The 23720-nt window shown below is 51.2% G+C and overlaps 1 protein-coding gene and 1 long non-coding RNA gene across 3 annotated transcripts in view; one reads left to right on the forward strand and one right to left on the reverse strand.

The window, feature by feature from the left end:
* Positions 1-451: 451 nt before the first annotated feature.
* On the reverse strand, positions 452-1904 carry LOC116829132 (uncharacterized). The gene is made up of 2 exons (XR_004374684.1): positions 1785-1904; positions 452-714 (listed from the first exon to the last, which is right to left on the reverse strand). It is a non-coding gene; the product is annotated as an uncharacterized LOC116829132 (long non-coding RNA).
* A 253-nt stretch (positions 1905-2157) lies between these two features.
* NHSL3 (NHS like 3) overlaps positions 2158-23720 on the forward strand; it is a 53011-nt gene continuing 31448 nt past the window's right edge. Inside the window, exon 1 of one of the 2 annotated variants that reach the window (XM_032787767.2) lies at positions 2158-2598. In XM_032787767.2, the coding sequence (XP_032643658.1) occupies positions 2316-2598 (283 nt within the window). In that variant the 5' untranslated portion in view covers positions 2158-2315. Of the gene's footprint in view, positions 2599-12183; positions 12426-23720 lie in introns of those variants that run through there. The other variant, XM_032787768.2, reaches the window with a different exon arrangement.

The following is a 23720-nucleotide window of genomic DNA, read 5'->3' on the forward strand; positions in this document are numbered from 1 at the left end:
TGGCACCTTAGAGACTAACACATTTATTTGGGCATAGGCTTTCATGGGCCTAAACCCACTTCATCAGATGCATGCAGCAGAAAATACAGTAGCAAAAGGCAGATATATATATATACAGAGAACATGAAAAAACAGGGGTTGCCATGCCAACTCTAATGAGACTAATCAATTAAGGTGGGCTATTATCAGCAGGAGAAAAAAAAACTTTTGTACTGATAATCAGAATGGCCCACTTCAACCAGTTGACAAGAAGGTGTGAGTAACAGTAGAGGAAAAATTAGCATGGGGAAATAGTTTTTAGTTTGTGCAATGACCCATCCACTCCCAGTCTAAACTCTGCTCTGCTAAGTGTGGGCTTTTTGCACCTGAGAGGTGGAACTTTTCTTCTCACAGTATATCTTACATTTACTTGTTTTATAAACACAGACTAATAAAACTGCATCAAACAATAAAAGACCCAATATCTGTTTATTTTCCAGTTGAGACATAGACAACAACCAGGAGTTTGACACAAGGCATTTACTAGGAATGAATGACCAACAGAGGGTTAATGACCCTGCTCACATCCAGGCTATCAGTTCCCCAATTATGCTCAGGAAGTGTCCCCTTTATTAGCTTTGTCATTATTCATGAAACAATAAGACTGTGCTTTGCTTCCAGGATACATCAAGTTTCAGAACTTCAGTTCAAAGCACCAGTGTGGTACCAGGCTGCCTGCAATAAAAGGGGAAAGAACAGTCATGAAATTGGAAGTAATCTCTCCCTCCTCATTCCCTCGCACTGACTTTATGTTATTGTATATAACGTGAACCTCTTCTGAAGATCCTGTACAGCCCTGTGAGGTGCGTTGGGAAGCTTAAAATGTTTTTACTCACCATCTTTCAGATAGTGAAACTGAGGTACAGACTTGCCCATGATCACAGAAGGATTTGGAGTGCTCTGATATCCCCGATTGGCAGCAGATTAGATGGAACACCCAATCTCTTGCTGTAGACTATACTCCTGTCCATGACCTCAGTAGTAGAACCCAGGAGTCCTAACTCCCAGTCCTCCAGATGTAAGCTCAGAGTGCCAGCTCTAACCAACAGACTCCACACTCACTTCCATTTTAATGCTGTGACTGCTGGGGTTTTAGATTTAAAAGAACTGATCAAACCCACCACAGCTAGAATGTGAGATTAGGTTTTTACAAGGGATGCTGGAAATGCCCCCAGGCTCCCATGTGATTGGGCTCAAGAGCCAATTTTAATAATGCAAAGGGAAAAAGTTCAATAAAAAGCGATGAGTATTTCGTTTAAAGATGACCCCGTAATCAAACGGGCCTATTCTCAATGCAGACACCTCCTCCTCCAAACCCCCACCACGGCAAGCGCGTGGGGAGGCAGAAGGGAAGGGAGAAAGCTGGGGCTGGGGGGAGGAAATTACATCCTGCCCAGAGCCAGGCACTGCATCCTGCTGGTGTAATCCTCGCCCCTCCGCTCCCCTCTAATCAGACAGTCACAATGGGGCCTTTCTCTCCCCAGCCTGCTCCCGGGCTCAGAGCCTCCGCGGAGCAGGGGGTGCTTGGCTCGAAAGCATGGTGCCCCTCCCCAGCCTGGAGGAGGAGATTAACACCCCCCCTTCACCTGCCCCCCGCTGCCCCCCACAATACAGCCCTCCTCTGGCCCACGCACCTCCCCTTCCTATCCCCACACCCCCTACCCTTGGGGTCAGCCCCCTCCCTCCTCTAGCCCACCCCCCGCCAGTCCCACCGACCTATTCCCCTAGCCCCCGCCGGCTGCTACCTGCCGCCGCGCTCCCTGGCAGCGGGCCGGGATGGGCAGTTCAGCCCAGGCCCCTCTCCGGTGCGCCCCGCGCGGGGTGGGGAGCGCACTCTGCGGAGCGTTCGCGGAGCCCTGGGCAGGAGGCGGAGTGAGGGGCCGGGGGCAGAGCCTCTCCACACCCCAGCGCGCTCGGCAGGCCCCGCCCGCCCCACACACGCCCGCCCGTCCGGGAGAAACTTTCCCCGGCTGCTTCCTTGGCGCCTTGTGCAGAGCGGACCGGAGCAGGAGAACAGTCCCGGGGGGACGGGGAGCCTGGGCTGGGGCGCGGGGGGGGTCCCGGAGCCCTGGGCAGGGGAGAGGCGGGAGCCCGGCTGCCAGGAATCCAGAGGCAGTGGGGGGCTGGGGCGCACAGGAGACGGGGAGGGGAGGCGCTTCACCCCACCGCGGATGGGGAGCTGGCGTCCTGCGGTGGCTCCCCCGGGCGGAGCGTAGCCAAGGCGAGCTCTCCCCGTGAAGCGGGGCTTTCTCCGACCCACCCTCCCCTGCCCGGAGATGTCCGGGAGGCGCTCGCAGGAGGCACCTGCGGCGGCTGAGGACACCTGGCTCCCCGCCGGCGGGCAGGAGAAAGGGGACTTGCCTTCCGCGCAGGAGCCCCCGAGGAAGAAGAAGCCCAAGTCTGGCTCCTCCAGCCTGCGCTGGGCATTCAGCTGGCTTCGGGGCAAGAGGAGGAGGAAGAAGAGCAGCGGCTCCAACGCCCACCATGGGGCGCCCCCCGCGGAGGGGGAGGCGCCCTCTAAGGGAAAGAAGCAGGAGGAGCGAGCCAAGAAGGGCAAAGGTAGGGCAGGGGCTGCCCTGGAGGAGTGGGATCCTGGGTGAGGGGCTGTTTGCTGGCTGGGTCTCTCCTCCCTTCCCTTCATGCCACCGAGACTTTCCCCTCTGCTCCCTGAGCTGCTGTGTGGCCAGCCTTGAGGGAAGTAGCAGCTGGTTGCCCTCGCGCTTGTTATGGCTATTGCAGCAGGCCCGTTCTGGTTCCCTGTAATCGGGAATGCCAGGCGCCCTGTGTAATCTCATTCCTGCCCTAAGGGATGTTGCCGGTTCACTGGGTATGTTCTCCCTCTGCTGAGTCAGAAGGTCACATAGACTGGAAGAAACTTGGAGCAAATCCAGATTCCTCCTCCTCCTCAGCATGGTGTTTGCAGGAGCTTCGCTGCTCCAGGTGTGGCCTCTTGCTGGTGGCCTACTGCCAACATCCCCAGCCAGGCCGAGGTGCTGGCCTTAGTAACCTGGATGTAATTCCTCCCCACTACTTCAGGGTAGCGGTAATGGTGCTCTGCTGCTGGAGGCAGGCCTTCAAAGCCTGGATGTAATATCATAGCTGAAAATGGCAACAGCCTGTTAGATCAACAACTCTGTCCGTCTGCAGGGCGGGATACGATCCCTCGGAGAGGGCACAGCTGCTGAACCCATACTATGCTCAGGCCCTCCACTGCTCCTGTGTGTGATGTTATGTAGTGCCATGCTATGAGGAGCTCGGCCCTCCATCCCAGGATTATACACACACTACCAGCCCTCACGGCTAGGTGATGCTCTATTGCTGGAGGTCCTGTTCTTTTTAACATGGCTTTTCTTCATTTGCATATGGCCTGGCATACAAGTAGTAAGAGTGAAGTACTGCTCGAGGTGTTGTCCCTTCTAACCTGGAGATATTCTACCAGTGCTGGGATGTGGTGTTAGGGACCCTGTGTATACTAGTATCTCCACCCACCTGTTAGGACATCAAAATGAAGTCTCTTCTGCCTAGGGTGACCAGATGTCCCAATTTTATAGGGACTGTCCTGATTTTTGGGCCTTTTTCTTATATAGGCTCCTATTACCCCCCGCCCCCCCATCCTGATTTTTCACATGTGCTGTCTGGTCACCCTACTTCTGCCTGGTGTTTTGGAAAAGGGGATCCAGATTCCTGTGGTAATCCACCCAGAGGCATGCCTCACACCATGATTCATTGTCCAGTATTACCATCCTGACTCCATTGCCGCGCATTAATTAGTTTAATTTGCAGGTATCCATAATGTGGGGAGTTGCTGTTTTTATCAACATTCAGTTGCTGTTTTACTGGTCTGTCAGTTATTGCTTTCAAGAGCACACTGAGAGCTGTGATAAGAGGGGACAGCCCTGGAAATGCACATTGCTCTTTCAAAGAGATCTTTGGAAGGTGGCTAAGTTTTCACCAAACAGTCTTGTAAGATGCTACCAGGACGTCCTGTCAGACATGTCTGGCTGCAGCTTTCCCTTAATGCTAGGTGCTCAGATACCATGGTGATGGGCTAAACATAAGAACCTGAATATAATAGTCCACCCAGTGTGATATTCCTCACTTTGGTGCCCCACCAATACTGGCATCAATTCCATACCTAACCTTCAAAAGAGGGCCTATACAACCAGTCATTGCCAGATCAGGATCAGAACAAAAGGCTTTCATTCCACTAGGCATGCACCTCTCTTATGGACACTGGCCGTGTGTTTTTAATGCCAACTAGGAGTCCAGCATTATGCTTCCAGCATCGCTGGCCAGCCCTTTGACAAGTGTAAACTGGGTATCTGTTCCATGCCCACTCGAACTGCTTTAAATGCCCCTCTTCCCGAGACCTGTAAACTAGCTGCATGCCTTACTCTGCTCGGTTAGAGTATGAAACCATCTCCCTTTTGCGTGGGAGGCTGCAGGCAGTGTATGTTTGTGCCATGGAGCATGTACACCGTGCTTAGAGTTCCTTGCCGTGTTTCCGTAGTGCAGCCATTTCTTGGTGTGACGGGGAGAGAAGTGTGGATTGGTAGAAACAACATGCATATGAAATTATTGCAGTTTGCGTGCCTGATTAAATCACTCTGTCTGTTCTAATAACATGCTTGCTTCCAAAATGCAAAACATGAAGGGACCACACCCTGTTTAACCCTTCCTTTCCCAGCTGTGTTGTCATTTGCATTCTAATGATGTGGCCATGAAGGCAGCATGGACCAGAGGACTAAGCACTGGGCTGCAAACTAGGCAGCCTGGCTCCATTACTGACTTGTTATGTGACCTTGGGCAAGTCACGGTCTGTTTTTCGATGTCGTAGTCCTCCGTAAAATGAGGGGGGAAACGCTACTCTATGTCACTGAGGGGCTGCTGTGTGGATTCTTCAGTGAATGTTTGGGCAGCGCTTTGAAGATGGAAAGAGTGACAGCTATCAAAGTGCTAAGTTATTGATTAGTTTCTTATGTGCACTGGGTGCAGTGCCCTGGACTGGAGTCAGGTAACACTCAGCTGCCACTGCCTGAAATACTGACTGGGATGGAGGCTAGGTCTGCCTTTAGCTGATGGCAGGGGCGGACCTATCAGTAATACGTTTTGCCTGAGCCTGTGAATTTTCCAGTTATCAAGCAGGAGGCGACGGACCAGGACTGTTGGAGGAACAGTCTGGAGTTGGGTTGGTCTGGGTTGGCCTCTAGGGCTCCGATTGTACAGGTTGTTGGTGGTGTCTGCTGATCTTTTTATACTTCTCTGGTTTCGGGAGGTACTTCAGGCCCTTCCAAAGACCAGCCTGGAATCCTGGGAAGTACCATGTCCTGCAGCAGAGATGCAACCCAGGGCTGTGAATCTCTTCACCGTTGCATCACACGTCCTTGCCCGTTATGAAGACTTAGATTTGTTTATGGAAGGGGTGGCTGGGATGCATGTGGAAACATTTCCTCCTGTGTCCACGCTGGGATAAGAGCCCTTCTCCCCTGGGGAGGGGGTGCAGACATATGTTAGAAAACAGCAGAAGTGTACAGGGTCTGAAGAGTTAACAAATCATTCCAGTAAAGTCGAGGGAGGTATGGGTCAGGGCTGGGTCAGGATCCAGTTCTCCTAAGCTTTGGTCTCTGTTCACGATTTGGGTATAAACTAGGGCTGGGTGCCTGAGCGCTGAAATAATGGGAATGTAAAAATGTAGGAAGTCCCATAATGGAGAAGTCAGTGATCTGTCTAGTCAAATATTCTGTTTCTGACTGGCTGGTACCAGCTGAGCTGCATCAGAGAAAGATGAAATTAATTCTGCAGTAGGCAGTTCTGGGATCACCTACCCATGGGAAAACTTTCTTCCTCCACCCCCACTTGCCCCTTGAGTCAGAGGTGGCCTTGTGCCTTGAAGCAGGAGTGTATTAGATCCCTTGCAAAAGTGTGTTTTTTGTTGTTGTTTTAAATCCTCTCTTTTGTATCCCTGGATGTTCTAATTATCCATAAAAATGTCCAAACTTTAACCAAATAAAGAAAGAATCTTGCTGTGCTCTGGCTACAATGATACCTGGTTGCAAGGAGCTCACAAGCTAACCCTGTGTTGCATGGAAAGGTATTTCCTTCTGCTTGTTTGAAACCTGCAACCTCGTGTGTTTGACTCCCTGGCTTGAGGTACCTCCTTCCCCCATTCTCCTCTGTTTGCTGCCGTTTGATTGCTTCACCAGCTCAGGCCTTGTGCTGTGGGAGCCCCTCCCTGACCCTACCAAGTACTATTACCCCTACAGTTACTTTTAAACAGCAAAATCTTCCATGCAGCTGCTTGGCCAAGTTCCTCTCTTCTGTTTACTCAAAGAAGTAAATCCTATCACTGAATCTGTGTTGGCACCTGGAGTATGGAAAGGTACAGTGAGTCTAGTTAACCCATTAGGATTACTACAGTGTTAGAAGGATGCAGTCTAGTTAAAGGGACTCCATCTCCACACTTCTGTCTGAAAATAATTTACCTACTGTTGTTACAAATAACACCCGAGATCGCGGGAAATGAGACGAACCAATGATATTTCTTTTTATTCAGTTTGTTGATCCCATCTAATCTATCTATCTTACGTACTTATGTGGCCTCCATTACTGTGGTGTTTGAGCATTTCACAGTCTTTGATGTGTTCATCGGCACAACACCGCTGTGTGATAGGACAGTGCTGTTATCCCCAGATTTGAGCTGGGAAGCTGAAGCATGGAGAAATGAAGTGACAAGATATCTAGGATGAAGCAAGGAATTGCTCTCAAGTGCCATGCTAGTGTCCTGACCACTGAACCCTTGTGCATTTGACTGTACTTTGGGTGTAGTCAGAGTCACTGTTTCCTGTGGGTAATCAGTTTCTCCAGGGGTTGGTGGGGTTTTTCACATGGGGACAAGAAAGAAGAAAAGCATTTAAAAAAAATTGTGATTGCAAATCCACCCCAATAGTTAAGGTGTCCCTTTAGTACTGCTGTGAAAGTGCACGTGCACCAGCATCACATTTCAGGAAGACCATTTGACTAGAACGTCATTGAGGAATGATGTCCTAGTGATTTTGGCCCATCTTTTAGGGGGTTGATATTGGTTTCACAATATTATTTCTGAAGGGTTTTAAGAATGAAGGAGTTGATGTTCCAAACAAACCGCACCATAGTAACTCTAACTCAGGAACCAGTCCATACAACAAACCTCGATGCCAACTCTGCCCACATGTCTACACCAGTGATGCCATCACAGGACCTAACCAGATCAGCCACAGCATCACTGGTTCATTCACCTACACGTCCACTAATGATATATGTGCCAGCAGTGCCCCTCTGCTATGGACATCGGCCAAACTGGACAGTCCCTACGTAAAAGGATAATTGGACACAAGTCAGATATTAGGAATGGCAACATACAAAAACCTGTAAGAGAACACTTCAGTCTCCCTGGACACACAATAGCAGATTTAAAGGTAGCCATCCTGCAGCAAAAAAACTTCAGGACCAGACTCCAAAGAGAAACTGCTGAGCTTCAGTTCATTTTCAGATTTGACACCATCGGCTCAGGATTAAACAAAAACTGGGAATGGCTAGCCAACTACAAAAGCAGTTTCTCCTCCCTTGGTGTTCACATCTCAACTGCTAGAAGATGGCCTCATTCTCCCTGATTGAACTAACCTCGGTATCTCTAGACTGATTCTTACCTGCACATTTATACCCGCCTCTGGAAATTTCCACTACATGCATCCGATGAAGTGGGTATTCATCCACGAAAGTTTATGCTCCAATACGTCAGTTAGTCTGTAAAGTGCCACAGGAATCTTTGTCGCTTTTTACAGATCCAGACTAACACGGCTACCCCTGAGATACCAAACATTTTCAGTTACTACTTTTTTTGTATTGATTTGGCCCAACAGCATATAGACTCCTCACTTTAACAGCACTATGTCAGGACTAAAAGTCCATGGATGCTGCTCTGTGATAATAGCTGAGATAGTGAGGTTGAATCTGAATGCTGCAGGTTCCTAGATCCATTGCTATAATATAAGAGACACCCTAGTTCTCTGCAGATGCAGCAGTTGTATCCTAGTGCTAAGGGTTCAGAGTTCTGCTGTAATGAGCAAGGCACTACAGCCATGTGGACATTCCTGCATGCTGCCTCTGAATCTCTCATTCAGGGGCATTGTTTCGGTGTGTTTGGTAATGAATTTGTTAATCTGCAGAGAGCAGAGAGTGACATTTCAGAAAATCTGAACAACAGGAATCCACTGGCTGGTCTGAGCTGGAAACTGTAAGCTTCTCTGCTAAACAAAGAGAGGTGTGTCTGCCAGCCACAGCCATTCCACCTGGAGACAACTGGAAGAATTACTCTAGCAAATAATGTTCCATAAGATCCGATAAAACTGTTTCCCTGGAGTCGGGTTTCTCTTCATAAGGGCGGTTTTATTTCATAAGACAATATGATCATTGATATGACTCCAGCACCTAAAGAAACAGAAACCTTGGAAAGATGAAGAGCCAAGCAAACTGTCTACCTGCCAAACTGGAGTTCGTGCCGTTGGGTTTTGTGTGTCTGCTGCTAACGGTGATGGGCACCTGAACACCTCAGCTGGAGCAGGGGGGAACCCAACTCTGTGGGTGCTAGTTCTGCCATCAGTCATAGCAAGACACACACACAAACCTGCGGGCCTGGATTCGGGCTTTGCAGGACATGAGTGGAAACCCTTCTGATTATTTTTTTTCTGTTAAAGGTTTGGGATCTTAAACATTTTTTGTGTTACCTTTTTTCTCTCTGAGTTCCATTTCCCCTTTAAGAGATGTAGCCCAGATCATGCTCTGTGTCTGTTCATTGGCATATCCAGGGTAGAAAATGATAGGGCTGGTTTATCTACTCCTTCTGCCAAGAGAGAAGGGTCCCCTTCACTGTAGGACTTTGACTCATTGGTATAATGGGGCAAAAACTAGGCTACAGTGACTGTGGAGATTGTAACCTTTCTCGGCATAGTAAGGAAGCGAGCCCTATAGGTTGGGGGACTGGTACTGAAACCTCAAATTGTGCACTTTGATGCAGAGTTTTGGATTGGAAAGGTGCCAGATTGGCAGTCCTGGGAACTGAAGATGTTTGTTTAGCCACAGAACTGGTCTGGCCTAGGCTTGGTGGGGCGAGCTTTCCCGCTCGTTGCCCAATCAATGGGCTTCAGTTCTGACTGGAAGGAAACAGCTGTGGGGGTGAAGAGGGCAGCTCAATCTTCATGAGCCATTCAGTCCTTTGGCCATCTCCCAGGGTGTCCAGTTGGTGTCAGGTCTGTGATGTGGACGCTTACAGGAACTGGACTGAGACCATCAACTCATCTCACGTAGGCCACTAAACTGCCGTCAGCGGGAACTACTGGCTGCTAGGGACCCAAGCTGTGTTTGAACTGGTCATTGAGTGGTGAAAGGCTCTCGTCACAAACCCTCTGAACCATCTGGTCCCCTTGATGAATAGCTAGGGAGTTTTTTCCACAACACATATTAGAAGCAGAAAGGCCCCTTGCGCTGCATCCCCATCCTTGCTGGCTTTGCTGTCACCTGGTTTTGTAGCAATGCGAGTGTGCTTCCTTGGTGTGGATGACATGCTGGGAGAGTCTGTGATGCTTCCGGGTTGCTGGAGTGTGTTCTGAGAGGACTCTGGAGTGCAATGTGGTAAAATCTGAGTCCAGAAGGCAGAGATGTACGTGGCCAGCTGCAGCTAGTGTGCAGACGTGACTGTGCTGAGGGCTTTGCCATGGATTTTGTGACAGAGTCTGTTCCAGTGCAAACAGTAAGCAGCTGGGTAATGAGCTGCTCTCTGTGGGTAGCTGGTGGGGCTCCTGGCTGATCTGGATTGTAACTAAGAGCGACACTCATGCATTTGAGATAGAAGAGGCCATAGAGGCAGCAAAGTCTGAAACTAGTGAGGTCAGCAGCTCCCTGGGCTCAGCAGATTGTCTGTATGTGGCATATAAACCAGACCAACCCAGGGGCCCCACTGTCCTTAATCCCAGCAAACACAGGCTCAGTCCGGTTCTGAGGCTTCTGCACTCCTGCGGGACCTTCGGTGCCACAGAGCTTTATCTGCAGGTCCTGAGCCGATCCCCTGCTCACTGTGATCAGAGACAGTGAAGTCTGGGTGCTGTGTAGTGTCTGAGCCAAGGGCTCAGGGTCATGGGGGAGCACATGTTCCTGGGCTGGGTACTGAAGGGTTTCTGTCTTCGGAGCAGGAAGGGAAGATTCAGGCTGTATCCAGTCAAGCTGGTCCTTTTCATGGCAAGAGAGGAGCGAATGTGTCATGTGGAAAATCTGTTGCATGCAACGTCCTTTTTGCACTCTGCTCTAGAGTTCCCTACTGTGTCATGTGGAGGAGAGGGGGGGATTCTGGAGTGGAGAGCGGGGAGTCTGGAGTGGAGAGGTTCCTGTCTTTTGCCACTGTGTGAGGACACCTCCTTTAGATCCTGCGAACCTGCAGGGGAGAGGCAGCGGCCAGGGCAGCCCTTTCCCCTTTCATCATGGAGACTCAAGAATGTGGTGCAGGCATGTGACTCCAGCCTGAGCGCCTCCTCCTCAGCTGGTGTGACCTTGCAATCTGGTGAGAAGTCTGTGTTGTAAACTAGGGTGTAGCGAGCAATGCGATCACAGAGGCTGAGCTGTTGCCCACCAATCCTCTCACATACTCAGCATCTCCATCACCTTCCAAGGTCGAGCTGCCACCACACAGACTGACATTTTGGGTGCAGCCGCTGTTAGTGATTTGTATTACAGCAGCAACACCTAAAGGTCCCTGCCTCCTAGTGCGAGGTCCTTGCCCCATAGAACTTTCCGTCTAAGTCAGCAAGACAGGCTGTGTGTGGAAGAAAGGAGGAGTTATCTCCATTGAACTGCAGGGAGCTGAGGCTCAGAAATGGGGATTTTCCCAGGGTCGCACAGAGTGTCTGTGGCAGATTTGGGAATGTAACTTACAGCTCCTGATTCCCAGGCCCGTGCCTTAGCCACAAAGCTGCCCTTCCTCCTTAGCAGAATGTCTGATTAATCACATAAACGTTGTTCTTAGGGAGTGCATCTCGTGTTCCCATGACTCTGACCAGCTGACCCCTCCCTGCCCTGCTGCCATCTCATTTTCAAATTCAAAGAAGAGGAGAAAGCTACATTTCAGCCAGGCCTTGAATCTGACATGCTGCTTTCCTGGATTAGTGCCCTTCACAATCTCCTGTCTCAGGGCTTGTCTGCATGGAGGTTGCACCGGGTTAACTCTTGAATCGGTTCATTCAAACCAGTGCAGCTGTGTGTGTGGCCACTCTTATTGCACTGTCAACCTAGATCAGTGGTTTTAATTTGCACCACTGTATGACATAAGCCAGGCAGACGGTGATGTAAGTGTCCATGCACAAAGTGACATCCATTTAATCTGTATCAGATCCCCCCTCGAGTTGTATTGCTGTAGCTTCATGTGAAGAGTGGACTGTGGAGGGCAAGTGGGCTGTACGTGTGCTCTCCTAGCTGGGAGTCTGTGTATAAGACCTGTTTGCCTATCTTGGATACTTATGTGGCCCCCATCTCTGTAGTATCAGAGCACCTCACGGCCTTTAATGTATTTATCATCTCAGCTCTCCTGTGCACCCATTGTACAGATGAGGAACTGAGGCACAGAAAGACTAAGTGACTTGCTTTTGAGGACTCTTCTGCTATCGCCCTCACCTGGCTCTGCTGCCGCTTCCGCTAGAGCAGTAAGGGTGGCCTGGATGGGTGTGTGATTGCAGGAGCGGTGACCCACCTTGGCTGATGGGGGTGAGGAGACGTTCATGGGGAACGGTCCCAGATGTAATATGAGCCTGGGGGCAGGATCCCCAGGAGCCACCTCACTGTGGGCCCATCGAATCCTAAAGCCAATCCTGGCCATCACCCACTTTGTATCCCACTCCCTGGCAGAGCCATGGACTCTACAACCAACCTGACGGGGAGGGGGCGAGGGCGGGGGTGGGGTGTGGGCAGAGAGAGAGAAGGCAGCGGAGCTGCAGGCGCAGAGCGAGGGAGGGTGAGAGAGGACAACCCATCCCAGCTATTCTCCTGGAGGCCCCTCCTCTGTGTCAGCCTTGATTGGCTCCGGGGCTCAGGGAGAGCACAGCCTGTGGAAGGCTGGGGCTTGATGGTTGCTGGAGGGATGAGAACCGGAGCTGAGCGCCGGCTCTCTGGAGCTGGAAGCAGACCAAGGTGAAGCCTGTTTGGTGCAGTCATGTAGCGCCCTGTGCTTCGTCCACCCAGGAGAGGGGGAGGGAACGTGCCGCCTGCACTTGCTGGCACCATGGGCAACATGCACCACAAGAGGAACCCCCCGAATGCCAAAGCCAGGTCCTTCTGGCATTTTGGCCACACAGGGAAGCTGAAGACAGGTAGGAGCCTGAGGCAGGGGCCCAGCCAGGGCGTGGGGGGGAGAGGGCGGGACTCTGTTGATGGCAGCTCCAGCAAGGCTGGTATGGCTCACACACAGTACAACCGTATTCTTCAGTCATGAGCCACACGCAGCCTGTTGCTGGCAGGATGGGCGCCTAGGCTATGGGACTGGCAATTGAGCACATAGGAGGGACTGTGCCCAGAAATCTTGTACCCATGCCCTTGTACCCAAGGTTCGGCTGCTGTGGGTAGGAGGCGGTGTCTGTATTGGCGTTGCGTGATGTGGAGGCTTCGTGCAGGTACCCAAGGATTCTTTTAGTGAGGCTGGAAGGAGCCTGGGCAGGTCTGAGGTTCCCGGAGCTTTGCAGTCTGCTGCAAGTGCACATGCCGACTCTGCCACGGTGAATCGGGGCTGGGTCTCGGAGCGCTGGAGCTGAAAAGATCCTAATCTGCTTTGGGTCTGGTGAAATTCTCACCGTGCTCTCTCAGAGACCCAGGCTTTTCAGCATTGTCAGTGCAATCAACATCCACTGAGTTAGTTACCGATTTGTTTTTCTCTTCTCAGCTAGTCGATGGTCTCAGTGGTTAGAGCAGGTGTCAGGGAACCAAAACTCCTGGGTTGTATTCCCACCTTTGCCAATTACCTTGCTGTGTGGTCTTGATCAAGTTGCTTTCCTTTCTTCGTGCCTCAGTTTCCCTATTTGTAAAACTGCACCGGGTTTAATGACTGTCTGCAAAGTGTCTTGAGCTCTTTGTATGAAAGTGACTTGCTGTAAATGAGCTGTTTACAGGCACAGTGTTCTTACTTGGACTTTTCATTCTCCCTGGTTAAGCACAATACTGATTTCCATTTTTGCTCTCCCGAGGTCTCTGTCCAGCCCATACCATGAGGAGTGGGGAGGGGAAGGAGTGGGTTTTCCTTTGACTTATGCTTTCCCCCTTGTTCCATGCTGGGAAGACACCTCCACTGCAGGAGGCTGCAATATAAAGGCAGAAAGTAAAACTCTGAACAATGCCCTGTTGTTGTTGGCTGGCTGTGGGGGGTACAAATTCCACTCCTTTCTCTGCTCTGGTTCCCTGGATTCAGAGTGTGAAAAGTTTAAGAACTCCAGAGAGTGAGGGCAGGGGTGGGGAATGGGCCATCTCCCTCCTTGCTGGATTTGGGTATCAGGGGAGACAGGGGACTTAATTCCTTGCCAGTTGAACATGTGTTTCAGAGGTACCAGACCCCCTAGGGTTTCCCCCTCCCCCACTAAGATTCCCCCATCATTTCAGTGGCTGAACTAGAGCAAGCTGGGAATCTATGAAATTAAAGTTCTTGTGATAGTTTTGTCCTGGTTCAGACACTGAAACTGGCCATTCTTTTAGTTTTTGCTACATTTGCAATTGTTCCCTCAGCCCTGTGTGTGTGTGTGTAACAGGAGAGTGGGGTGGGGCGGCTGGGTGGGAGCCAGTCTGCGCTTGAGTAGGAATCTAGGCTGGAAATCAGAAGATGATTTCTAACCGTCAGAAAAGGGAATCATGGGGGGCAAACAACCTGACTAGTTTTAAAGAGGAGCACGATGAGGTTATGAACGGGATGACATGATGGAGTTGCTTGAGGTGGCAGGGGACTGAGCTTGAAGGTGTGGGAAGTCCCTGCCAGTTTTATGTTCCTGGGTTTGACAAAAGCCCCCAGAAGTGGGGCACTCTTGTCTAATGGATCAGAGTGGGCTTAGCCAGGAAACGTGGCTTCTTGTGCTGCTTCTGACGCTGCCTCGCAGTGATAGACCTCACTCTTTACAGTGCTGGGAGAGCTCTGCCTAGAGAAGTGCCGTGCACATGCAAAGTCTGGGAGTTGGGCTTTATCCCTCTTCCAATGATCACTGAAAGAGGGAGAGTCCCCACTGGGAAGACCATCTGGCCCAAACAGACCTGTGTGTGAGGACTGACAAACTGAGCTGCTCTCCCACTTGCTGTTTTTTATATTTCATACCCAAGTGTGATCCAAGCAAATGAGCAGTAATATACAATGCCTGCAATATACCAGTGCAGCCCCAGTCTCCTGGAGGCCAATGAGTGAGACCTGGCTTGGAAGGACCCTCTGGGAGCTGCCCAGAATCCCAAATTCTGTGCTTTATGAGAGCAAAGCGGTCCCCCATTCCAGCGTGTGCACTTCTCTGCACACTCTGATCCGTTAGATAAGAGTGTCCCACTTTTGGGGGCTTTTGCCAAACCCAAGAACATAGGACTAGGAGGGATCTCTCACGCCTTCAAGCCCAGTCCCCTGCCACCTCAAGCAACTCCATCATGTCATCCCGTTCATAATCTCATCGTGCTCCTCTTTAAAACTAGTCAGGTTGTTTGCCCCCCACTCCCATTGGGAGGTTTGTTCCAGAACCTCCCTTTTCTGATTAGAAACCTTCTTCTGACTGGGGCATTTTAAAACTAGATTTTGTTAAAACATCAGAGCAGTGATTCTTGGGACCAGTCCTTCTATTAGCTGAGAAGAGGGGAAGAGGGCATAGATGGGATCTAGTATGTCTTTTCCATCTGTCATTTCTCTGCTTCGCTCAGAGGATCGAGTTCTCCCAGGCAAAGCTCTGGTTGCTCAGAGAGCACCAGTTGTACCCTACAACGTCTTTGTAGGGAGAGAGTTTGGATTCCCCCATGTACATAAACATTCCCCAAGATGTATCCAGAAGGGGAGTGTCTCCCCTATTGGCCATGTGGGTGAATTTTCTAGCCAGTGTCTGGGTGTGTTACCCTACCCTGCTCACACCTGAATGCTTTGCTGGTTCAGACAGAGTGTTTTGGAGGGATTGCCCCTACGGGAGACACGGATGGCAAGGGGGCTCCTGCTGATAGGCCCTGCTGGAATCACACACTGTCTGACAACACTTGATCCCTCTGCTTCATTCTTTCTTTACTGTCAGCATGTTGCACAGGTGTGGCTGGAATGGACTAGCCAGACTGTCCGCAAGGTAAACATGCACTGGGCCTGGATTCAAAACCTTCAGCGCAGGCTATGGGAGTGACAAAACAAAGCAAAACTACCCACTGGGCATGGCTTAAAGGTGACCTGCAAAGGGCTCAGAAAGAACGGGGAGGTGCCCTTTCCTGCTGCTTTGTGGAGAACGAAGACTTGTGAGGTTTTTGGCTTGTACCTTAGAAATATCAGGAAGGTCAAGTCAGGTTTAGCAGGGACACCTCTGGGCGGCCTCAGGGAAGTTGATCTGGAGCCTTAACTCCTTAATTGAAGAGGGAGGGTTGTTGAATCTGTAACAAAGGCTGCCTTTTTCCAAACCATTAATTATTGGTTGAAGTTAAATGGGTCTTAACCAAAGCAAACAACCCCCAAAGAGTCTGCCTTCCCCCTCGATGGTCATTCATAAAGAAGCAAAAAAAGAGCAGAAGCCCCAGCATCGTTTCTCTTTGGAGCTCACCTTGAAGGAACGCAGAGAGGGGCCAGGAGCCACCTGGGGGAGCAAAGGCAGGCCAGAGGAATAACAGTTCTTAGCACTTCCTCGCATCATAGAGCAGTGACTCAGTAACTCTCAAACTCACAGGGGAGAAAAATTGGTGTCTTGCAGATGGGGAAACTGAGGCACAGAGAGATCAAGTGAGCAGCCCAAGGTCATACATGGAGTCAGTGGCAAAGCCAGGACTGGAATCCAGGAGTTGCTGGTGTTGTGCATTGTCCTCTAGATTGTGAATTCTCAAATAGCTTCCCTTCTTTGTGGCTGCCTGCGGACTCCCTAAACTATTTTCTGTTGTAAGACAGGGTTACACCATGGAAGAGGTTGAGAAACACCACTCTAAACTACACTGACTAACAGAATGGATATTCTTCTTCGTCAGGCTGTTTTCAGCTGGCTGGGCTGTATTTCCATTGTCCTGTATTTCTCTTCTGAGAGGCTGCAAGCCAAATCTGGCAGTAACGTGCAAAAGTGGAGGGTTACTCGTTAGTAAGGGGACATTTCTTGTGGGGTGATTTCTATTCTGAGTGGCTAGAAGTAAGTGTAAAGATCATAGATTATAAAGCCAGAAGGGTCATATGACTTCCCTGAATTAATTCCAGTTTGCAATAGAGCATCCCATCTTGATTTAAAAATTTCAAGTGATGGAGAATCCACCACCACCCCTGGGAAGTTTTTCCATGGTTAATTACCCTCGCTGATCAATTAAAATTTTTAACAGTTGAAGTGCAGCCCCTCTCGTGTTTTAGCTTTACCCCTCCTGTGAGCTGCTTTCTCTGCTGCACCCCTCTCATCTGGCCCCGCAAGGTGGAAGGGCTTGTTTATCTGAGAAGGTTTTTTCAGTATATGCTTTTCTGCTGTAACTTTACAGATGTAACTCTCCCAAAAGAGGGGGCACCCACACCTCTTTGTTTATGCTGGCTTAAGCCATTTCCCCTGTGAATCATTGCATCCACACAGCACTGAGCTTTTTGGAAATAACCGCACAACATTCTGGACAGATAGCTTATGGTGCAATGTTCCTCCCCTAGGCTCTGTGCATTCTGGTTTTTTTTTTCCTCACAGTGCATTGTGGGATACTACCAGAATCCATTGGAATTCTGGGACTTGGGGGTCAAACTAACACATCCGCAGCACTGACTCTAACACCCATTCACCAGTCGGTCATTCGCACCATCTGAATTTGCCTGGGTCTGGCACATCCCAGTTTCCACTTGCCATTGTAACTCCGCAGTGCAGGTTGCAGGGGGAATGCTGGGAGGCTGGGACTGGCTGTGGGATGATCCCACAAAGCTTTGCAATGTGGAAGGATTGTGACAAACTCTTTCTGTGCCAGGGCTGCCCTCCTTGTCCAGTGTTGGAAGTGAGGATTGGCCCACGAGCAGGTCTCTGTAGGTAACTGACTTGGGGGAGTGCCTGGTGCAGACAGCAGTGTGGAGTTGCGCGGGGCTGTTGGCTGGGTTCATCCAGAATAATGAATGCAGAGCGAAGTTGAGTGGTACTGGACTGGTCAACTGGTGTGGATGGGATTGTAGGTACCAGGAGTGGGTTCCAGTTTTCCCATTAGTATGGGAGGATCTGGAAATCAGATTTACAAGGCATAAAACTGGTCTGGGGGAGTGGAGGCAAGAGCCTGGCCAGCTGGTGTGAGACTTGGGGAAGGCAGGGAGAGGGGTGTCAGGGCCTTGCAGTCTGTGGCCTGGGGATGGGTATGGGGAAGGTGGTTGGACCTGGCTGTATGGGGTGGGTGGTCAGGCCTTTCTGGGGGAAAACTTTCTGCCCCTCTTGGATCTCTCTCTTGCCTGGCTTGGGACCTTCATTATTTCTTGGTGACTGAGTGGGGCAGAGGGCTGTGATGTGAACCCGACCCCTCTCCAAGTGAGCAGCAGTTCTTGAAAGGGCACTGGACCAGGATAGTCTTGGAGCCGTGAGGGGAGAAACCAACCCACATGGGAACGTCCACCACCAACTTTGGCCCCCTCACTCCCCTGGGATATGAAGGCTGACCAATTTCCAGGCAGATCCCTTCCCTCGCTGGACTCAAGTTCTTCCTAGCTGGATCCCTGGGCCTGGAGCATGAGGCTGGTGAGCGATCTGTCACCTTGCTACCTTCCTAGCTGAGAATATCAGACATGCTCCCACTGGGGGGCTCTGTGTGATGCTTCTAGGGGAGCCAGCTCCTCTTCTGGTGCCTAGGTGCTGCGGTCATGGGCACTCCGTTAATGTCTGGCTAAGATCCTGCTGGGTGTGGGAGAAAGTGTGCATGAACAGGGTTTCACTTAGCTGGTGCAGCAGGACCGTGAACACGAGCTTTTCTGCTGGCGTCCCTTTGGGTCACCAGAAAAGGGGAGCAAGCTGTTACAGTGATGGGGATATTACAAATGCGGGGATGAGAGGAGAAGGAGAGTGAATAGGGGTGGGGAGGAAGAAGAGGGGGAAGGGCATCGGGCAGAAGGTGCCGAGAAAACATAGAATGAGTTCTGTTTGTTCTCTGCCTCGGCTCCATGGGAACGGAACAGAGGCCACGAGGCGAAAGAATTTGCATTGTGTTGCTTCAGCATTTTGCAGCGCGTGTGGCTGGGATCAATAGGCTGGGGGCAGGGTGTGTTTGGGGAGCAGCACGAGGAAGACCCAGAGGGAGCAGGCCAGGTTGCTGAGGCACCCTCTCTCCTTCTGCAGAGGGAGGGTGCGGTCTCTGGGGCCAAGGATTCAGCCCTGTTGGGGAGCAGTGGACACACACCGACGTGGGGACTACATGAGTGCAGAGGGTAGATTCCTCTCTTCCCTGGATAGGGGGTTAAACACATTCTCTGTTTGAGTGGTCAGGGAATTCCTCCCCCCCCTTTACCCCCTCCAGTCTCATTTGTGGTCTTTCAAATGGGGGAAGGGAGATGGATCTGGGTTTCAGTTACCAGGTTGGCTAATTACCACTGAAGATTGGACCAGTAGCCAAATAAATTGGAGAGAATCTTCCCCTCAACATTAAACATCTAAACCGCCTTCCATCCCGCTAGCCCTGTATCTCTGCCATTGTCCCCCTCCCCCAGCCTTGTGCTTCGTTCCCTCTTTGGCTCAGCCATTTCTCTTCCCTTCGGGCAGGGAGGGTGCTTGGGACAGGACGTTCCCATCTTCCTCTCTTCTCATTCCCCACCGCAGGAGACCCGGACACTGCTTCCTCCACGATTATGGCTGCAGATATTGCAGCTGGGCAGAGGCAGGTGCTGCACTGGCAAATGCTGAGTGGTTCTCACTTCTTCAGGCTCACAGCCCCTGTGAGTCTGTGGACAGAGGGTCCAAATTCAGTCCCCAATCCATGCAGCTGCTGCGCCAACCAATGCAGCTCCCACTCCCTTCTTGCACTTTGGTGCATCCCTCTTCCTTTCCATGGGTTTTCTTCTCTCTTCACCTTTTCTCTCCTGATTTCTCTCTCTCCTCCTTGCCCTTCCTCCCTCCTCCCCTTCTGGTTTCCTTCTCTCCCCCTGGATGGATACCAGTGCTGCCTGCTCCTGAGCACAGCGCTTGTGATGCCAAGCCAGGGCCAGAAGGAAGCTGTTGGGAGAAGCTAGTCAGTTTCACTTTGTTGTGTGCCAATGCTCAGGGCAGGTGTCGTGCGGGCCCAGGTGTGATCCTGCTGTAGAGCCTGGGGCAGAAGCAGCAGAGGCTGCCATGAACACTTCCCCCGCAGGGCATCTATTTCCCTCTGATCCCCATGGGCAGGGGCAACCGCAGGGGAATTCCTACAACGCAGGGAAAGGTGGGCAGTAGATGGGGTCATTCAAGATGAGGCTGAGGCTGAATCAGGAGCCCTGGATCCTCCCTCTCCCTCCCAGGAGATGGGGGCAGGCATCCCTTTGGGTGGATTCCTTGGGCTGTACCTGCCCTGCCGGTCACCTGTAACCTGATCCTTCTCTCCCCTACCTGACACCATGTTTGTCGTTGGACGCTGTGTTCTCATAACCCAGCCCCACCCCGGGCTGGCCATACCCAAAAAATTACAAACTCTTGGGTTTCCATGGAAACAACCCCCCTCCCCTGCCCATGCTGGATCAAACTCTGCCCTCTCTGCAATGGGTTGAATCCCACTCCTTGCCCCACAGGGTTTGCAGCACCTTATCCCCTTGCTCCCTCTGAAAGGGCCTTTGCAGTCCTTGAACTCCATGGAGACCAGAGTTCTTTATCTCATCTTTATTGGCAGGGGCACACCAGGTGCTCGCTGAGTCATGGCAGCGGAACGTGGCTTCTGGCCAAGCTGCACCCAGCAGAAACAAGATGGCCAGTGGAGCCAGCTGCTGCTGGGTCGCCGCTGTCACCAGCGCCGGGTTCGCGTTCACACCGGTTCCTTCTTGTCACCATCCACAGCTGAGCCTTCCCCACCCTGCAGCACAGCAGACTCTGGAGGAAGGGCCCAGTGCTGAGGCTACGGGTGATTGCCCCACGCTGCTTGTTGGGGTCCCCGGTGTTTAAAATAGGCTGAAAGAACTGAATCTTCTATTGTCATCTGGGAGTAGCAGCTTTGGTCAGACAGCGCTGAGGAGTGTGCCCCTCAGCGACGTGGCTCAATGGTTAATTATTTTGTTTGCCAGGTCTGTGACCCCTTGTGACCCTTCTCGCACACATTTGGGGCAGTGTCCTGAACCCTGCAGGGTGGAGACAGCTGAGCATGTGAAGCAGGTAGCTAGTAACTCTGCTTTGTAAAAGCAAGTGAACAGATTGACCATCACAGCTTAGTGGGCTCAGTCTCTTTCTCATAGGGAACCAACATCAGGTTGGGCACTGCAGTCTGTGTAGAGAGGCCAGGGCTGAATGGGTCACAGACACAGAACCAGCCTCTTCCCTCCCTTGCCTCCTGGGTAGGTAATGCAGCTGCAGCCACTGTGTGGCTGGAGGAGTTCAGTCTGTAGGGCTGCCGGTCCAACCCCTTTCACCAGCACAGAAATAATTTCCTTCGAAATGGCTCAGCCCAATGGCTGGGTCTGTGTTCCCCGGAGGCTACGCTACCTTCAAAAATCCCCCAGGCTGCAGGGTTTGGAGAAATGAGGTGGATTCCTGCTGCCACGACCCCAGTAGCCCATGCCAGCAGCTTCTCCGTTATCCATGGGGCTGTTCAGTGTTGCCCTTTGGTAGCCCACATTAAGGAGGAGCTGTGTGATGCTTATGGTCAGATCCTTTCCCAGCCTTGGAGAAGAAGGGCATGGTGCTCCCTGGTTGGATGTTTGTGAGGGGACCGTTGTATGGTCTGGGTCTGGAAGGCCAGATGCTTACGGTTTATTGAGGAAGCCAGCCCAGATATGGTGATTTTCTAGCCTAGCCAACTGTGTTAACACAGCCAGGTGCACTAAGCCAGTGAGAGACAATCGCAGAATCTGGGCTGGGTCTGTGGATAAACTGCAACTCAATAAGAGGGGGCCCAACCCTCAGCCACCAGGGAATGTGTTTGTCATAAGTACAGGCGCTCCCTCTGGGCACTAGAATCCTGGGGCTCGCTGCGGGGAGACACCTGGCCTGCCATGCTGGCTGGTCAGGAACTCGGCTAACACTGGCTAAAACCACTTCTCCTCCCCCATGCCAGCTCATGTTCTTGGGCTAGATTTGCAGAGATGGTGATGATGAATGGGGCCCCTCTCGCAGTAGAGCCATCTCCAGGATCTAGCTCTGACAGGCTGGGTCCTGCCCGGGGAGCACCTCCTCGTTCTTTCCATTTAACAGCTTCACAGAGCTTCTCCTGTGGGAAGTCTGTGGTGGAAGCAGCCCCTCTGTGCTGTGCATGGCAGCTTCCCATTTTGCTAGCCTCCCTCACTTCCTCCCTCTGCTTCGCTCCCACTTCCTGTCCTACCACCAGCTGGTTCCATAAGGAGAAATGGGTTGAGACTAGGGTTGCCAACCCTCCAGGATTGTCTTGGAGTCTCCAGGAATTAAAGATTAATCTTTAATTAAAGCTTATGTCATGTGATGAAACTTCCAGGAATACGTCCAACCAAAATTGGCAACCCTAATAGAGACAGGCCTGTTCTTGCACTTCTCCACTGTCTCTGTCCTCTCTCTTTTGCTAGCAGGGACAGCAGCAGGCTGCTGCAATGGTGAAGGCTCTTGTTCTCTACTGGGAGAAGGCTAGAGCCTGGGTGAAGCTGCTGAGGAGGGCTGTAAAGCTGGCATCATAGATCTTGTTCCTCTTGGGTAAGAGAGAGCAGGAGCCACCGCCTCAAATAACAATCCCCCCGCATCCCAAACTCTGCAATATCTGACCCAGCGTGAGAACATGTGGGATGGGGTTGATGTGCCTATAACAGGGCCTTTCTGTGTGGCAGGACATGTGGGCATGGGTGCATCTGTGAAGGGCAGCAGGGTGTGCAAGGGGGTGAGGGATGGAGTCCTGATTGCATGTTGGCTCAATGCATAGGGAGCACGTGTGGTTGCTGCTGGCTGCATGGTAAAATACCTGCACACGGAAGGATGTGCTAGGTCGTGTGCTCATGTCAGTAATCTGCTTCCCTCCCTCCCTGTGTGAATCAGCATCAGGAAATCAAATCACTGAGGTTTCACATTAGTATTTGATATTTACAGAGCAGCTTTAATTCCTCCAAATACAATATATGACTTGGCTGACCTGGAGCTGAAATGCAGCCAGTTATGGGTAGAGCACAGCAGTGTGCTGCCAACACTTCAGAAGTTTAGGACAGGAAGTGAAGAAGAACAATGCAGCCAACTGAAAATTAAAGAGGTATATAGGTACGCAGCAGGCATTAGCCTTGGTGTGTTGGCCACATGTACCTACACCTGTAGAAAAAAGTATTATGGAATCTCTCCTATCTCTGGGGGACATGACCTCGTCAGCACCTCCAGCAACACAGTGTCGTCTGGCACCATGCTGGTGCCTTGGTTCAATCCTGACTCAGCATGCTCAGTCACTTGCAATACTTTGTGCAACACCCTGGGTTTTCCTTGGCCGTCTCAGCCCCATCTGTTCTCTGACCTGAGCCGACCCTGTACGGCTGTTGACAAGATCCCAGTCTTTAGTGGTCTGCTTGCTGATTGCCACCTCTTCAGTCTCCTTATTGTCTGCACCGCTCTGCTCTCCAGGGCCTGGGTTCCTCCTGCTTGGTTCTAGCTCCTGAGGAAATCTGTATTTACCTTTAAACCTGTTAGGTGGCTTTTCTCAGGAGGGCAGGCAGAGGGGTGGGGATTGTAAGGAGGAGGAATGAGGCTGAGGTTATTGATGGAATGGAATAGCTATATTAAGGGGAGCAGAGACCAAGATATTACTGCTGTTCTAAACCCAGTGCTGGAGTGATGTGGAATGTGTGCCCCTAAAGCTGAAAGGCTGAGTCGTTGAGTTGCTGCAGGTGCTTGGCCTTCCCTTGGGGCCTGATCCTGACTCCCACTGGAGCTTTGCCTGAGTAAGGACTGTAGGATCAGGCCCTGGAGTTACATTTAGAACATAAAAACGGCCAGACTGGGTCAGACCAAAGGTCCATCCAGCCCAGTACCCTGTCTGCCGACAGTGGCCAGTGGCAGGTGTCACAGAGGGAGTGAATCTAAGTGATCAAGTGATCTCTCTCCTGCCATCCATCTCCACCCTCTGACAAACAGAGGCTTGGGACACCATTCCTTACCCATCCTGGCTAATAGCCATTAATGGACTTAACCTCCATGAATTTATCTAGTTCTCTTTTAAACCCTGTTATAGTCCTAGCCTTCACAACCTCCTCAGGCTTCTGTTCCTCAACATTTCCTGCTTTTAATGTGCATTGATGCCAGGCCTCATGTGCAGACTGTAGAGCTGGCAGAAGCCATTACTTCTTATTGCTGCTGTGGTCATGGACTTGTTTTATTCAGCAT

This window comes from Chelonoidis abingdonii, chromosome 25 (assembly GCF_003597395.2).
Source record: "Chelonoidis abingdonii isolate Lonesome George chromosome 25, CheloAbing_2.0, whole genome shotgun sequence".
Lineage (NCBI taxonomy): Eukaryota > Metazoa > Chordata > Testudines > Testudinidae > Chelonoidis > Chelonoidis abingdonii.